General features: G+C 33.3%; 2 protein-coding genes across 4 annotated transcripts; one reads left to right on the top strand and one right to left on the bottom strand.

Moving 5' to 3' along the window:
* Positions 1–1,066: 1,066 nt before the first annotated feature.
* On the bottom strand, positions 1,067–12,588 carry LOC119671927 (protein lava lamp-like). 3 transcript variants are annotated; one of them, XM_038082813.1, is made up of 7 exons: positions 12,518–12,588; positions 11,979–12,213; positions 8,463–11,919; positions 1,873–8,403; positions 1,697–1,805; positions 1,483–1,631; positions 1,067–1,413 (listed from the first exon to the last, which is right to left on the bottom strand). In XM_038082813.1, exons 2-7 carry the CDS (start codon positions 12,048–12,050, stop codon positions 1,325–1,327), a joined length of 10,407 nt encoding a protein of 3,468 aa, XP_037938741.1. In that variant the 5' UTR covers positions 12,051–12,213; positions 12,518–12,588; the 3' UTR covers positions 1,067–1,324. The 3 variants fall into 3 exon arrangements, with proteins under 3 accessions (XP_037938741.1, XP_037938742.1, XP_037938743.1); XM_038082814.1 differs by lacking the exon at positions 12,518–12,588 and adding an exon at positions 12,346–12,444; XM_038082815.1 differs by lacking the exon at positions 12,518–12,588 and adding an exon at positions 12,352–12,444.
* A 726-nt stretch (positions 12,589–13,314) lies between these two features.
* On the top strand, positions 13,315–15,264 carry LOC119667243 (probable dolichyl pyrophosphate Glc1Man9GlcNAc2 alpha-1,3-glucosyltransferase). Its single transcript, XM_038076533.1, has 6 exons — positions 13,315–13,475; positions 13,530–14,178; positions 14,235–14,497; positions 14,552–14,662; positions 14,721–15,184; positions 15,254–15,264. The coding sequence occupies exons 1-6, from the start codon at positions 13,402–13,404 to the stop codon at positions 15,262–15,264; spliced, it is 1,572 nt and encodes a 523-aa protein (XP_037932461.1). The 5' UTR covers positions 13,315–13,401.
* The last annotated feature ends 2,337 nt before the right edge of the window (positions 15,265–17,601 follow it).

The raw sequence follows: 17,601 nt of genomic DNA, 5'->3' as shown, positions 1-17,601 counted from the left end.
TTGAATATAATTTTTTATTTTCAGTAAATTAAAAAGAATTTTTAATTTCAGTAAATTAAAAAGAATTTTTTAATTTCAGTAAATTAAAAAGAATTCAGTATTACTTCTCAAATATTTGTTGACAGTTAACTGGAAATTTTGTACATACCTTCAAGAATCATACATAATAGTCGAATTTTTAGTCTTAGCAACCATGCGATTTGACAAAATGTTACTATTTATTTATCGAGGAAAAATATTCTAAAAGCAAGGTAATCATATATAAAAAAGGATTAAAATATTTTGACATTTTAATATAATATTCGAATTGACTACAAACAGGTCTATGACATTAGCTGTCTAAATGAACAATTTCGAAATAGTTTGGCTCTTTTGACTAAAGGTTTCTATGTTAGATATATTTCTCGTTGACACCTTGTATCTTAACATCTATTAAAAATTCAATAAAAAACGAGATTTATCTAGTTTTGTGATAAAAGTTTTTAAAAATAATTTTAATATTGTATATACCATAATTTTCTTAAAAGTACATATTTATTTTTATTAAATTCAATGCATAAATATACTGAAAAATAAAAAAAAAGATTATCTTGCATTAGACAATATATATGTTTAAATAAATTCAAATTCAAATTTATTGTCACCAAAAAATTATTCGTTACAAAAAGTTTGTAGTTCAGCTGGCATCACGGAATTTCAGAAATAAACATTATTCATTGTAATAAGCCCTTTAAGGAATGCTTTGCGATAGTAATTGTCACATTTCGGAAAACTATGGATCTATGGATGCAATATAATTTACGATATTGCTAATTATTCCTTATACTCCAAAAAATATAAATTTTTTTTTCTCAACTTACAGTTGATATTCGTTAGAGTCTGAAATTCCAAATAGCCTTTTATCACTAATCAAACCATGACAAGTCAGTAGTGATTCCGACATTTGTTAATGTCTTAAGTAATAAAAAGCATCTGTATACGTATTAACAAAAATTTTATTTTTAAAATTCATACATATATACAATACACACTAATAATATAAGCTAATATGTTATGTATAAAACAAATCAATAAATTGTTGAATCGAAAATATATAATATACACTTATTCGCTTATTACACACTAAAAATTTATAATTTGCTGCTTAGGTACTCCACACACTTAATATATTTCTTGGAATTCTTCATTGGGACTTTTGGAGAAACTAGACATTTTTTTAAATTTAATAATCTATTTAATATCTAATTTTAACACAATTGTCAGGATATCGGTAAATATCTTAAATATCGAAGTGAGTTTATTAAATTTAAATTTTTCATTTTATCTAATTAGAAGTTGCGCCTGCATTATTGTTTGGGTTGTTTCCCCACAACCAGTTAAGAAGCACCGATGAAGGAGACTGACTCGATTGAGCTGTTCTCGATTGAGAATTGAAATATATAAATTATCTATTATCTAGAATTAAAAATATTCTATACTTACATAAGTCAGTTCCAACTAATTCAGAAACAGCTGCAGGGGGAATTTTAGCAAGGTCTTGTTGAATTCTCTCCATTTGTCTGATGCGTTGATCACGGTCCTCTTTGATTACCTTGTCTTTGGAATGGCTAACTGTCTGTAGTTCGGATAATCTTGAAAAGAATATTGAGCAAATTTGAGTGTTGCTTTAATTTTTGGGAAAGGGTTTGAGAATTACTTTTGATTTAGGTTGTTGACTGAATCTGTTACAATCGGGCTTGTGACTGCAAATTTCACTGGACTTTCACTAGACAGAAGTGCTGTTGAGTCCATCTGAGTTGTGTTAGCTATAATGGTAAGTATTTATAAGCAAAGATTTAGATTTAATAAAAAAAAATAAATTTATAAGCATACCGTCTGTTGCACTTGTTTGGGCTTTAATTTCTTCAAGTTGTCGTAGAGTATTTGAGAGTTTCAATTGCAATGTATCACGTTCTTCAAGTAATGACACAACCTCTAAAGTCATCTCATCACACCGCACATCTCTCTGGTGAAGCATATACAGCGCAAAATCTAACTCTGATTTTGGAACTAAAGAAGCGTCACTTACTCCACGTCGCGCGATTGTTGAATCTGCAGTGGGCGTATTTGTTATTGTCGACATTCCGCTGTGTGATAAAGTTGTTTGTAATTTGAAAGGATCATACTGAGCTGCAAGGCGAGCATATTCAGCAGATCTAATTGCCAATTGCTCTTTAAGAGTTACGATTTCCATTTCTTGACTTTCTAAGGCCGTTTGCATTTTTTCAATTATATTACCATTGACGGTAACACTTTCGTCACTTATTATACGGTTGCGTAATGGTGTTCCTTCCTTTGAGGGTGCTGCCGAAGAACTAGCGGAAACACTAGTTGAATCACTTGCTGTAGTCTCAGTAGATAAGCTTTGCTGTTTTGGTAACTTTGACACACTCTGAGTATCTTGGAGCTCTGCAATTTCTTCTTGTAAACGTACTTCTATAATTCTAAATTCTTCTTCCCTTTTTTCCATGTGCTCGCGCCACATTTGTGCTATTTCACTACACCTCTGTTCAACAACGGCTTCCCATTGTGCATTCAAAGCAATAAAGTCAACTTCATTACTTTTGGCATTTCCTGCTGAAACTTCACTCTCAGCTTTGGTAATAGCAGCTATCGTCTTTCTGAGCTCTTTTATTTCGATTTCTTTTAAGTCCATCTCTAATAGGGCCGCTTTTGTTTTATCTTCCTGTTCCAAACTCATCATAACATGATTATTCAACACCTTCAACTCCTCTTCCATATTACATTTCTCCTCTTCAACTGTTTCTATTTTTGACCTAAGCATCAGAATCTCCTCTCTCATTTTAACCTCTTCTTCATTATGTTTGCTCGCTTGCATTCCCTGTGTTATTTGTAGTGACAAATTGTTTTCCATTTCAATCCTTTCTTCTTCCAATTGCTTTACTTGTGTTTTAAGCAATTGAATTTCTTGGTTTTTCGTCAAAATTTCTAAAACGAGCTTTTCTGTCTGATCTTCGCGCATAAGGTCTTCAATGCGTTGTCTTAAATGCAAAATTTCCGAATCCTTCTCTTGCAGCTGCACTGTGAGTTCATCGTTGTTATTAAATTCCGTACTACTACCGTTATTACCGGCTAATTGCAGGGCAATGTTTTCCTTTTGTAGTTCCAAAATTTGATTACTTAGCAATTGTTTCTCGACCGTAAGTTCTTCGAGTTGTTTGTTTAAGTCAGTTAATCGAGTTTCCAAATTATTTTTATCCGCATCGCTCTGTTTTATTGTTTGTTCCAAATTTTCAATTTTGTTACTCAACCCGTGTATGATATTTTCTTTCTGCAGCAAAGTACTTGAGAGGTTTCGATGTTGGTCATTTATTTGGACCAATTCTTCTTTTAGCTTGGAGTTGTCTTCAACTAAACTGTTATACTTTTTCTGCACATCTTGATGTAACAATTTTAAATCATTGTATTGGGAAATTTGTAAAACTTCTTTGCCGACATTTGCATTCTCCAATGTAGAAAGTTGTTGTTGTAGCAGACGTATGGTTTCTTCAGCTCGGACTACATTTAGCTTCTCTTCTTCCAACAATGCTGCCACTTCCATTTTGTCGCCGGTAATGTCCTCAATTTCTACTGTGAGTTTTTCAATTTTCTGCTTCATTTCAAGTTTTACAGCCTCAAAATCAATAGATGAGACATTTGGATTATCGATGATTTCAACACCTGATGGTATTTTACTTTCTAAAGGTTTGTCAGCTTTTGCGGTGTCATCGCCCCATTCTTCTAACTTATTCAATTGTTCTTGTAGTTCTCTTATTCGAATTTGGTACATTTGCAAGTCCATATCTTGACGTTCCTTCATTTCAGACATACGATCAGTGCCTGCAGTTAGTACGTCTATCCGTTTTAATAGCTTATCTTTTTCAATTGCATTGCCTTCTAGGACTTTGTGCTGCTCCTCAAGTCTCGACTCCAGCTTTGTTATTTGATTCCTTAATTCTTCTTGTATTGCTGCATCCAAGTCATTGAACATTGAATTTGAATCAACTGACGTTGACTTTCTAAAGACATTTGCGGTTTGTGATTGCTGTACCTCGTCCATTTTAATTTTATATTCTTTAAGTTTTTTAATTAATTTATTCGACTTAGCTTGTAATTCTTGCTTCTGTTGCTCAGAGCTCTCAAGTACAAGTTTTAAATGCTGTATTTGCTCAGTAGCATCCTGTAATTGTATTTCTAATCGTTGCTCATGTGACACCAATGAAGTTACATTGTGGGGACTTGTGTCAGTTTTGGCAAGGAAATGCGCCGCCTCCGCAGTTGCTTCATTATTGGCCCAACTATCACCCCAGTCGTCACCCAAGTCTTCTGGAATAGGTATAGTCGGTATAGCAGTTTCTTTAGGTTGACAAACATATGCTGTTTTGGGTACAATTAATTCCTCTACTATTGGTTCATCAGAGACTTGAGACATTACTAATTTTTCGAACTCTGTTGCGCCAGGACCGCCAAAAAACATATCCAAAGTCGGCTTGTTAACATCTTCTAAGCAATCAACTTTAACTGTTGATTCTGTAGGTGAAACTGTTATGATCTGACTTTCCAAGCTCTCTATAGTTTTTTTAAGCTGTTCTTCTTTATTTACGTCATTTTTAAGCTTTAGTATTTCTTCGTCACGCTCAGATAGTTGTACTTCCAGGTGCTTAATGTTGCTTTCTAGGTCTCTCAAATGATCAGCAGCTTTTGAAGCATCGTTACACGCTGATTCCATATTTGATTGCAATTTTAATTCCATTTCACTGAATTGTTTCTCTCGCGTTTCAAGAAGATCCTGAAGCTCCTTAATTTTGCTTTGTAAAGCCGTCAAATGCGTGGTGGATTCCATTTTTGACTCATCATATGTTCGTATTTCCTGTTCTAGTTTGCTTATATGCGCATGAGCTTGCTGAAGCTGTTGTTCTCGGTCAAGTACATGATTTTCAGCTTCATGAAGAAGCACTTGTGTTTCTTTTAATCGCTGCTCATATTCATTGTCGAGTTGATTTCTAGTTGCCAATTTGTTTTCCAAGTCTTGGGCATGCTTTTCTAAATCTGACACATTTCTTTGAAGGTCTTCTATTGTTGGTTGCTCAGTATCGTTATTTATTTGATCACCACCTATAGCTCCTTCCAACATATTTTCTGTACGCACTTGTACAAGCTCATCAAATGGTGAAGAAGTAATTTGTTCGGATGCGAAGAACATTGGAGGTGCTGGGATAACGTCATTTCTAAATTGTGTGGATGGAGATCTTGAGTTGGGAGCGCGTAAGTTTTCCAATTCTCTACTGTTTTCCAAAACTTGTCTCTGTAAATCAGCGTTAGTGTCAAGAAGAGTGTGATATTCATTTTGCAATGCCTGTAAATCTCGTTGTAAACGTGTATTTGCTTCAGTTTTTTCCAAGAGTTCATTCGAAATTCTCTCTCGTTCTCTATCATCCATTTGCGAAGGAATTGAAGTTATATTATGCTGAGTTGGTAAGCCAAATGCCAAAGCAAAAGGATCTGCTTGTACCTGCGGTGTAGATCCTACGGCTGCCATCTGCAATTGCAAATTCTGCCGTTGGTAATTTTCAATGATTGCAGATTTTTCGGCTAACAAATCAGTCAAGCGTTTGTTTTCTGATTCAATAAATACTTGATCATCGGTTTGATTCTGACCTACTTGCATACGAAGGGAATCCAACTCACAAATTTGTATTCGTAGAGCTTGTAGTTCCATTTCATGGTTAGATGCAAGAGTATCTATTTGATGACGTAATTCATCGATCTCGGTTTTATCCTGCATTGCTTGCATACGTAATTCCTGTAGTTCGTACTGATCTTGTTGCGCGCTTTCACTTTGCATACGCAACCATGTCGACTCTCGCTCCAACTCTTGTTTCGATTGCTCTATAGCATTTAATGTCTCCTTTAGACGCACAATTTCGTCTTTCAATGCCATACACTCGTCTCTAGATTTTTCCAAGTCTTCATAGGTTTTTCTTTTATCAATGTTAATTTTTTCCAGTTGTTCACTTAATTCGCATTCAATTTCATCAATTTCAGTTGCTTTAGCCGCAAGTTTTGCATCGTAAACAGAACGTAAACGTTGCATTTCAGAATTCGACTTTACAAGCTGATCACGTAACGAAACGTTTTCATTTTCTAAAGTTTCTGCAATTTGTTGGCGATAGGCTTCGAATTCATTCTCCAACTTTGTATGCTTAATGTTTAACTCTTTAAATTCAGCTTGGAAACGATCCATACGTTCCTGCAGCTCCTCCTTTTCTTCTTGCGAATCAATAAGACGTTGACCAATGACTTCATCATGTTCCGACAGCATATTAAGCCGATAGATAAGTTCATCCTCAGTTTTTTCATATTCATCAGCACGAGATTGCATCTGTGCATCTAACAAGTTTGCCCGTCTTTCCATAGAAGCACGTCTTTCTTCAAAGCTAGCAACGCACTCTTCCAATTTGCATATCTTGTCTTTAAACTTACTATTTTCCTGCTCTAAAGTTTCTATATAAGACATATCTTCCTGAAGTTTGGCCTGAATTCCATCGTGTACTGTTTCCAAACGCGTTCTTATTTGCAGGAAATTAGCTTTTTCAGTGTTATAATCAAGCTTCAGCTTATCGTAGGCTTGTTGCAGTAAATCAAATTCATCCTTTGGTACTTGTTTTAGTACTTTTATTTCTGCATCAGTCACAGTTTGTTGTAAAGGTGCTTGTACGATTTCCTCTTCAGGTTGTGCACTAAGTTTATCTTGCAAGTCTTTCAATTGCGCGTGCAAGCGATGAATTTGATTGTTTCGCTCTTTAATAATGGCCTTAGATTTTTCAAACTTTAAAGATTTTGTCTTTAGCTCCTCGCTTAATTCATTCATACGCTGTTCTTGGACAGCAATTTGTTCCAAAGATGCTACATTCTCTTTATCATTGAATTGATTCAATTTTCGTGTTAAATTCTCAATTTGCTGCTCTTGATTTTTCACTTGCGAACTTAATTCTTGCTTTGCTTGCTGTAAACTATATTCGTGCTCTTTACTTTGAAATAATTGATTTTGGACGTCGTTGAATACTCTTTCTGCTTCATCTATCGCTTTCAATTTATCTGCTAACTTTTCAGACAATTCAATTTTATATTGTAAGGCAGTGGATAGTTGTTTTTCTAATTCATTTACCTTATCATGGCCTATTGACATTTTTTCAGTATTTAACAATAAATCTCGTCGTGCTGTTCTCAAATCATCTTCCAGCATTAAAATATATTTTGACTTTTCAGCCAATTCTTTTGTTACACCTTCATTAACCGAGAGAAAACTGTCTTCATTACCCCAGTCAGACATTTGTTCCTGGGAGGCAGCCAATGCATTCTGTAACTGTATGGTTTCCTGTAATTTCTGGTTTAGGTTTATTTTAGTTTCTTCCAACTCATTTTCTAAATTAGCGTTGCGTTCCATCGTTTCAAGTATTTCAACTGTTTTTAGTTGAAGAGCATCTCTAAATTCATTTGTCTTTTCTTCGGCATGCCTAACAGTCTCCTCCAATTCTTTTATTTTTGTACTTTGGACCATATTCTTTGCGTTAAGCTCTTGAATTTGATTTTGTTCGGCAGAAGTATCTGTCTGCCTCTCTTTAACATACATATCTAAAGCCCCTTTTTCCATTTCTTTTAATTTTGCTTCTAATTCCTGGCATTGTGTGGTGCGTTTCTTTAGGTTGGCAGCATATTTTTTTAATTTTTCAAGCTGCTCTTTATTCTTCTGCTCAAGCTCTAATTTAACATGTTCAAGTTCAGTAATTAGGGCTTGTAATCTATGATTATCTCTTTCCAACTTAGGTAACTGTTGTTCATTAAGTTTATGAGAATGTATTTCCATTAGTAATTTGTCAACCACCGATTTCTGTTCATCGTTGTCTTTGCATAAACGTTCTATTTCTTTGTTATTTGTATCCAGAAGTTCTTGTATATAAGTCACTTCATCTTCTTTCTCTATAATTTTATTGGTGTTCTCTTCCATTGTTTTGTATAAGTCAATGATTTGTTGATTGAGCGTATCAATTGTTTCCTGCTTGTTTGCCAACTCGTCGACTTGTTCAGCAACTAAAGCTTTATTTATTTTCAAAGATTCACGGAGCTTTTGGCATTCTTTCTCTAAATCTTCTGAAAACTGCACTTTGACTTCATTAGACACTTCCTTTAATAATGCAATTTCAGCTTTCAGATGGGTTATTTGTTCATCACGCTGCTGTAATTCCAACAGTTTGAGATTGACTTCATGCTCATTTTCCTTAAAGGCTTCTATAATTTGTTGTTTTTGTTCCTTAACAAGAGTTTGAAGAATCTCCATTTCTCCCTCGTAGGTTTCACATTTAGCTAAAATGAATTAATAAATTAAACAGAATTATGTGAGAAACATGTAAGAATATACATACCCTCTAGCTCTTTTCTGAGTCGAGTTAGTTGTTCAATTTGTTTTTCGAACGTCATTTCCTTATTGTTTATGAGTTGATCGAAATCTTCTGATAGATTCCGTAACGACGTAAGTTCTATATTAATTCTTGCAACTTCTTCAGTCTTTTCTTCACTGGCCAATCGAGCTTCTTGTAATTGTATTCGCAGATCTTCGACAATTGATTGTAATTCAATTAGTTCAGCCTCAGTTTTTTCTAGTTTTTCTGAAGATTCCAATAACTGTTTATGATTCTTATTAGCTGCTTCTTCACCTATTGCTTGTATGTTATCTGTTGCAGTTTCAGCATTGTCTTTAAGTTCTTGAAGTTCTTCGCGTAACTCATTAACAGTAGCTTTCAGTTCACGGTTTTGTGCTGTCAATTGTTCATATTCCGCTAGTGCTTTCCCGTTCGGTGCTGTTACTGCCACTACAGTTTCCACCACAGTAACTGTTTCAACGGCTGTACTAGCTTCTTTCACTTTCTGCAATAGTTCACTTAATTGTGTGTACGCATTCTTTGCCTCTTTAGCTAACTTTTTAGAAACATTAAATTTTGCATTTTTATCATTCGCTTTTCGATACGCTTCAATTTCCGAGTTTAACTTTGAAAGCGACTTCTCACATTTATCGAAAAGTGTGGCATTTTCGGTACTATCAATGGCAGCCATTACTTCCGAAGATTTCTGTAATGAAGTGAGTCCTTGAGTTAGTTCCCGATTTTGCGCATTTGACTCAGCGATTTGTGCTGCCAGCAATTCTTTTTCTTTAGTCACCTCATTTAGATGTACTTCTAGTTTGGATTTTGAGTGTTCAGCTTGTTGCGCATTTGATTCTAATAATTCTTTTTCTATTACAAGTTCTTTAATTTTACTATGAAGTTCTTGATTTTCTGAGGATAATATTTCCATTTTATCAAGCACTTCACGGCGTTCATTGGTAAATAATTCTATTTTCTTTATTAGCTCTGCACTTTCTTCACGTAACTGTATTAAACTTTCAGTTAACTCTGGACCCATTTCTGTTTGCGTGATCTCATTAACCGAACTCCGCTCATGTTCGGCAACACGGTCTTGATTAATTTGATTATTATATTCATCGATCTCAGCACGTTCTTGCTGTGTTAATCTTTCCACAATTTCAATGGATTCAGCTGAAGAGGACGACTTACTTAGTTTTTCAATTTTATCAAGTAATTCGATATTTTCAGATATATAATGTTCCAATTTCTTGTCTGCTTCTTGTTTTAGATCTTGAAGTTTATCTATTTGCTTATGTAAGTTATCTATCTCTGTATTCTTATCATCTATTTTCTGTTCTAATGATTTCACTAATTGAATTTGTTCCTCCAACTGTTCCTCCATATGAATTTCTGACATTTCAGATTTAACTCTTGCAGATTCCTCACTATTTTTGGTACTGACCTCTTGTTGCAATAAGTGAAGTTCGGTTGACAATGATTCACACTTTTCAAATAGATCAAACTTCTGTTCCTCTAACATCCTTATAGTTTCTTCTAGAATTTTTTGTTTTTCTTCCACACTTTTTTGATCTACATTTTGTATGTTTTCATTATAAATATTCTTGAATTTATTTTCCTCAACCTGAGATAATTGCCACTGCCCTTTTTCGTCTTCTAGTTCTGTAATTTTTTGTTGTAAATCTTCATTGCACTTCTCTAGCCTTATCACTTCGGCGTGCAGATCAGAAGCTTTCTTTAGCTTTTCCATTTGTTTTTCAGTCTGTTTCAGTTTAAGCTTTAGTTTAATCATTGCTTTATTTGACTCATCCAATTTTTGCTTCAGTTGTTGATTTTCATTCTGCAACTCAGTATTGTCAGCCCCTGTCACAGTGGCAGAAAAAAGTGGTTTTGCTTTTAAATTTGCTTGCAACTTTTCCTCTAAAACTTTAAAATTGGCATTGAGTACATTTAGTTCAATTGTTTTCTCCATTAGCTCCTCTTCATATCTTCGCAAGTTCTCCGATCTATCTGCCAAATCTTGACGTTGTGATTCTATTGTTGCCTCCAGCGATAATATTTTCTCAGCTATACTACCATCGCTAACTTCAATTTTATTATTTTTACTTATTGTTTCCTTGAGTTCCCTATTTTCATTCTTATATTTCATTATTTCAGTTTGCAATTCTTGAATTTGATGCGCCATTTCGTCTTTGATTTTTGCATCAGTTTCAGCAGTAGCTGATTCCTTAATACATAATGTATCAGTAGATAGGTCTGTTATATTTTGTTCCATTTCCTCTAGTCTTTTTTGCAATTTATGAGACTCTTCAATTGCATCATTTAATTTTTTTTGACAAGATTGCAGTGCCTCTTCCGTCCCATTACATTTTATTGTTAAATCACATCGCGTAGTTTCTAAAACATCATTGATTTGTTCCAACTCACCAATTCGTTTGATCAGGGATAGTTTTTCTTCAAACGAATCTTCTTCTATGCTTTTCTGTTTTAATTCATCACCCCTTGCCATTTGGCGTGACAGCTTTTGTTGAAGCTCTAGATTTGCATTTTCTAATTCGGCAACTTGTTTTGCAAGCATCATTTTTTCATCATTTAAACGATCGTTCTCAGCTCGGTATTCATTCGAATATTCATTATCATTGCCTTGCAATTGTTTCAATTTCTCAATTTCATTGGACTTCTCTGACAACTCGTTACTTATTGTTTCGATTTCTTTCTCTAAAATATCAATTTGTTTTGTAGGTACCTGATTCAGTGTTTCTGTTAATTCCAATACTTTATTTTCTAATTCCTTAATACGTTTCGGTGCTGATTGCGCTGTTTGAGATTCCTTTTCCAACTGTTTCTCTAGCAGTCGACAGCGATTCTCTAAAAATTTAATGCGCTCCTTCTCCAAGTTAAAGGGTTGTGAAGATAAATCAGTAGCCGACTTATGCCGCTCACGCGAGACTGGTGTATATATTACAGCACTTAAGTCATTCATTGATCTACCTAATTCCGCTGTATCTTCCAGACTTTGTTGCGTCGAATCGAATTTTTCTTTTAACTGTGTCACTAATTGCTCCAAATGTAATTTACTTGAAGCTCGCTGTGCCATTCGAGCTTTGTTGTGTTCCATTTGCTGACGCAGCAAGAGTATTTTTTCACTGTTCGGTATCGATGTATTGGACGACAAAGGAGTTGCAACATCTTGTATTTTCGAAGGTGTGGGATTGGGGGTGGAATAATTAGTAGCTTGGGGGGCAAATGTGTCAGGATGAATATTCGAAATCGTCGTTACTGGTTCGTTCGTTGCTTCATGTTGCGAAGGTGAATCTACACTCTTACGAAATTTAGATTTCGATCTTAAATCCGTCAGCCGTTGAGCAATGTTTTTCACTTTTTCTTTTGCAGTAGAAGTTGATTTTCCATGTGCAACTTCTGACTTTTTTACTAAATCTTTAAGCGCAGCTATTTTCTCCTAAAATATTTAAATTTATTATAAACATATTCTAATTAAAGGATTATTATTGATCTAACCTGCTGCTTAGAAAATTTTTCTTGTATGTTGCTAATATTTGACGATTGCCCTGTACTTTCTTCGCTAGACATATTTATGGATGTTCGAATCTGGTTTCTTTCTTTTGCTTAATTTCTTTAATTAGATTCCTTGCCTTCACACGCTTGTTTTTGTTTAAAGTTTTATAACTAAATCGGTTTTAGAAATAAATAAACGATTTTTACGCGTTCCTTAGTTCTGTTTGACATTTGCACTCTAGAGAAAAAATAACTTAAATATTATTGGTAATTACATAAAATTGCTTACTAAAATCGAAAGTTTTTTAACACTTTTTTGCTATATTCTGAACATTTTAGAAAAGATTATTTTATTTTGCTATTTTCAGACTCTGACGTGTTCGTTGTGATCCAATTTTTTTGTTATCTTCTAAAATTGGTTGAAGATGTTTGGAGGCAATCATTCCACTTTGATATAATTTTGATAACACTTTATTAAATTTATATATAACAGTTTCAAACAATTTATGCAAATACAAAATACAAAAATTATCAAAATTTACCAAAAATTTTGTGAACAAAATTAGTGACAAAACACAAGTTTTTCTTCCATGTCAGCAATAATACAAAACAGTATTGCCTACAGCACAAAAAAATCCCTTTCAAAAGTGATGTTGCCATCTAATGTAGTACAGAACATTATTTCATTCATAATAAATTGGACATTAACTTGCTATATAACATTAATATATATATTTATAATAACTATAAACTATATAAAAACTATAAATAAATGTAGCAACAGTGCTTTGGACATCTTACCTCTGTCCAGTTTCTAAATACCTTTAGCATATAATTATACATTTTATATATGTAATTACACATAATTATTATTATTGCATTGGAACGTTTTTTAACACATTCACACTGTCTCATTTAAACAGTTTTGATCATTTTAACCATTAATGGGGATGATTTACCATACAAAGAGCTTTCATATATGATAAATGAGCCATCACCAATAAATCAGCTCATTTACTACTACGTTTGCCAAATCGCACTGTGTATATTCAAATATACGCATACCAATATATGCATGCCAATTTTCGGTCTACTAACATATATGCGGTAAAATTACACCTTGTTTCAAAGTGTATAGCACAGCGCATACTTGGTCTGTACACTTGGTGTGCATACATGTAGCATCGTCTATATCATGCTTAAAAAACGAAAGAATAATTTCAGAAAATATGTCTAAAGAAATTTGCCTGTAACTTTAATTTAAAAAAAAATTATTTTAGCATTTGATTTACGAAGTTATAAAATTATTTTTTTTACAGTGTTGGACTTACAAAAAATTGACATAAAAATTTATATGGCAACGGCGTAATGTGTTTATATCACCTGAAAAGTTCGAAGATCGCATGCCGGCGTAAACATATTAACGATGGGTTTCCAAAGCTATTTCTGGACGATTTTTGGAGCGGTAACAGGCCTAAAGCTAATGCTTATACCATCATAGTAAGTTCAGATTAAATCTTAAACAATTTGGTTTTAAATAAGGCGCGTTTTTAGTCATTCCACTGACTTTGAGGTACATCGGAACTGGTTAGCAATTACTCATTCTCTTCCATTTAATCGCTGGTATTATGATGCAACAAGTGAATGGACATTGGATTATCCTCCTTTCTTCGCTTATCTAGAATGGGGATTATCGAAAATCGCGTATCTTATTGATCCGAAGATGCTGCAGCTGAATAACCTAAATTACTGCTCCAGTGAGACCAAACACTTTCAACGTATATCTGTTATGGCTTTAGACTTTGTTTACGCCCTCGGTGTAATAAGCTGTTTAAAAGTTTTGCGTATTTCAAAGAAATCACATAAACACTTTACAGCCGAGGTGCTGCTGTTATTCAATGTTGGCCTTTTATTCTTGGATCATATACACTTTCAGTATAATGGGTTTCTATATGGTATATTGCTATTAAGCATAAGTTTCTTACTAGAGGAACGATATTTGTGGTCAGCTTTCACATTTTCAATTTTATTAAACTTTAAACATATATTTTTATATGTAGCTCCAGTATATGCAGTGTATTTATTGAAATTTTACTGCTTGAATAAGACACAAACATTTGTGGGGAAGTTTCTAAAATTAATTGTTGTGGGTTCATTGCCGTTCGTTGTTTCATTCGGACCCTTCTGGAACCATTTGCCACAGGTAGGAATAAAACTTTTTCAAATTTTTTAACTAAAGAATATAAGTTCAAGCCTTAGATTCTGAATCGTTTGTTTCCTTTTAAACGTGGTCTTACTCATGCTTACTGGGCTCCAAATATTTGGGCAATATATAACAGCATTGACAAATTTGCAGCTATAGCACTGGCTAAACCAAAAAGTGGATCTTCGACTACTTCAGGTCTTGTTCAGGAATACGATCATATTGTATTACCAAAAGTTACTCCAATAATTACTTTTGTGTTGACTATACTGTTTATGTTGCCTGTGCTCCTGAAATTATTATTTTATACAAAAAAAAGGTTTGCATCACAAAATTAAAGTTTGATTAGTAAACATGAACGTGTCTTTTTCAGTGAGAGTGGAATCGTGTTCCTGCGTGCTGTTGTTTTATGTTCATGTACTTCATTTATGTTTGGATGGCATGTGCATGAGAAAGCGATTCTAATGTCTTTACTTCCACTTTGGTGAGTTGACAAGTAAATAATTACGTTATTAACAGAAAATAACAAATTTCTATTGTAGTTTCTTAAGCATTTTAAATTCAAAAGACGCTTCTTACTGTATTTGGTTCAGCATAATTGGATACTTTTCACTGTTCCCGCTATTATTTGACATTGATTTGTTAGTAATTCGTTATTCACTTTATTTGGGGTATATATCTTTTATGCTGGCGCAGTTAGTACGCATCCATAAAATGAAGCCATCTGTGAACGTACTTCATGTATTGTATGTAACTGGACTTTTGATAATACCTTTATATGAGCACCTGAGTCCATTGTTGGGGTTGCAACAAAAATTACCGTTCATGACTTTACTATTAACTTCTTTGCATTGCGGTGCAGGTCTTCTTTACGCCTATATTCAATACTATATTCATACACTGACAGATAGAATAAAAATCAGTACTGATTCAGTGGTTGAAAAAGAATCAAAACCAAAAATGTTGAAGAATTCATCATCTAGTAAAAATAATAATAAGTCCAAAAAAAAATAATTCATTTTGTTCATATTTAAAAATCAAAAATAAAAAACTGTTCAATATATATGTACATTAGGGTGGCCGTAATATGTATGGGGGCAAAAAAATGTGTTCGAATTCTAGATGCCACCCCCTAAATTTATTCGAATACTCAAAAAACTACTAAATGTGAAGTTTTAGACTAATCGGATAATGTTTAGAGGTCGCTCATCGACCTTAAACTTCGGAAAAATGCCATTTTTTCACTTTTTTCAAATTTCTTCGCTCCCATCTCGCGTATTTTTCACCTTTGACTATTTGTACCAAATTAATATTATTCTTTAACATATTAGCTTTCAAATAAGGTAAAAATCAATCAATTTCGTCCACAATTAACTAAATTATTACTAAAATAAGAAATCATACTCGACGTTTATTGAAGCTTTCAAGAGCAGCATAAATATGGGAGTAAATACGAGTACGTATGAGCGAAAGCACAGTTTCTTGGACACAAAATGGTACAATATAATATTTGAAGACAATCAAATACTTCCTCACTATATATAATTGTCCACACTTGATTTGAATAATATGCGCAAAATAGATTAATAAATATAATAAAAGGAAAGGAGTCCTTAAGTAATTTATTTAAAAAAAATATTAAATTTATTTATTATTTGACAAAACTGTTTTAGTATACTTTTTAAAAGTCTTTCTATAATCTGTTATTACTTGCAATAAATATTGTTTATCTTGCTCATTTTTACCAAGGCCTCTATTAAATTCTTCTAGGTTCTAGGTTCAAGAAATGTGTAGATATATAGAATCGCTTAAAAAAGTTAATGGTAGTGGCTGTCACAAAATCCTTTGTGAAAGACTTTTAAAAAGTATACTAAAACAGTTTTGTCAAATAATAAATAAATTTAATATTTTTTTTAAATAAATTACTTAAGGACTCCTTTCCTTTTATTATATTTATTAATCTATTTTGTGCATATTATTCAAATCAAGTGTGGACAATTATATATAGTGAGGAAGTATTTGATTGTCTTCAAATATTATATTGTACCATTTTGTGTCCAAGAAACTGTGCTTTCGCTCATACGTACTCGTATTTACTCCCATATTTATGCTGCTCTTGAAAGCTTCAATAAACGTCGAGTATGATTTCTTATTTTAGTAATAATTTAGTTAATTGTGGACGAAATTGATTGATTTTTACCTTATTTGAAAGCTAATATGTTAAAGAATAATATTAATTTGGTACAAATAGTCAAAGGTGAAAAATACGCGAGATGGGAGCGAAGAAATTTGAAAAAAGTGAAAAAATGGCATTTTTCCGAAGTTTAAGGTCGATGAGCGACCTCTAAACATTATCCGATTAGTCTAAAACTTCACATTTAGTAGTTTTTTGAGTATTCGAAAAATTTAGGGGGTGGCATCTAGAATTTGAACACATTCGTAAATAACGGCCACCCTAATGTACATATATACTTTATATATATACTGTATATACGGTACTTAATGTATAAATGTATATTTAGTTATTTATTCACAATTTTCAAATTAATTAGCAAAGCTTTCTGATTTGGGTTAGCAATTGTTGTGGCTCTTTTTTAGGTGGTCTTTTAAATGTTCTGGTCCAGGTGCAACCAAAACATTTAATAAAAATAAAATCTCTCCAAAGAGAAAATGTGATATGTACATAGTTTTAAGAGTTTAATATCTCATAGCTTGAGTTACACTTCGACTTACTGCAATTTATTTTAGATGAGATCAATTGATTTAAATAACAATTCAAGATACAGATTAGGATATAGGATACAGATACAGATTAGGTAGAAGGGGTAACTTAGAAGAAGAGGTTTTTGGGATAAGGAATGTATGCGGAGTGGATGGATTTAATTGAAACTAGCCTGAATCGGGGTGGAGAATCCTTATCAATTCAATGCGTTGAATTTAAAAATGAATAGGATTCAATGTAGTCTGTACATGAGGATATAAGAACAGAGGAATTACATAATGAGGCGTAGAGTAGCAGTTGGGGCAGACGTTTGAAATTGATATTTTTGCATAACAAGTAGTTATTAAGCACTTGTCCATTGCAATTGACGATGTATTCACGATGTAAAAATAGGGTTAGATAGAATTTTTATGGTTGTGAAATGCCTTGCTTTAATTTCCTAGCTTTCGACAACTTCTAAAGTAGTGGTAAGATCTCACAAAGGTGAGAGGTGAGGTGGTACTGTGATATTTCGGAACTCCATGTAGATGGAGAGCAAGGTGACTGTGTGGCAAAATCGGCTTTAGAATCAGTGACTACAGACTTTAGCTATTGGAGAAAGCAGAGAAATTCATCCATTCCCATCGATTCGTCTGTTTTCGACAGAGGGAATTACATCAAAAATATATAGTTTCATTATTGCATCAATTTTTAAACAGAAA

This window comes from Teleopsis dalmanni, chromosome 1 (genome assembly GCF_002237135.1).
Source record: "Teleopsis dalmanni isolate 2A chromosome 1, ASM223713v2, whole genome shotgun sequence".
Lineage (NCBI taxonomy): Eukaryota > Metazoa > Arthropoda > Insecta > Diptera > Diopsidae > Teleopsis > Teleopsis dalmanni.
Note: the sequence above shows the minus strand (reverse complement) of the source record. Positions and strands in the feature narration are given on the sequence as shown.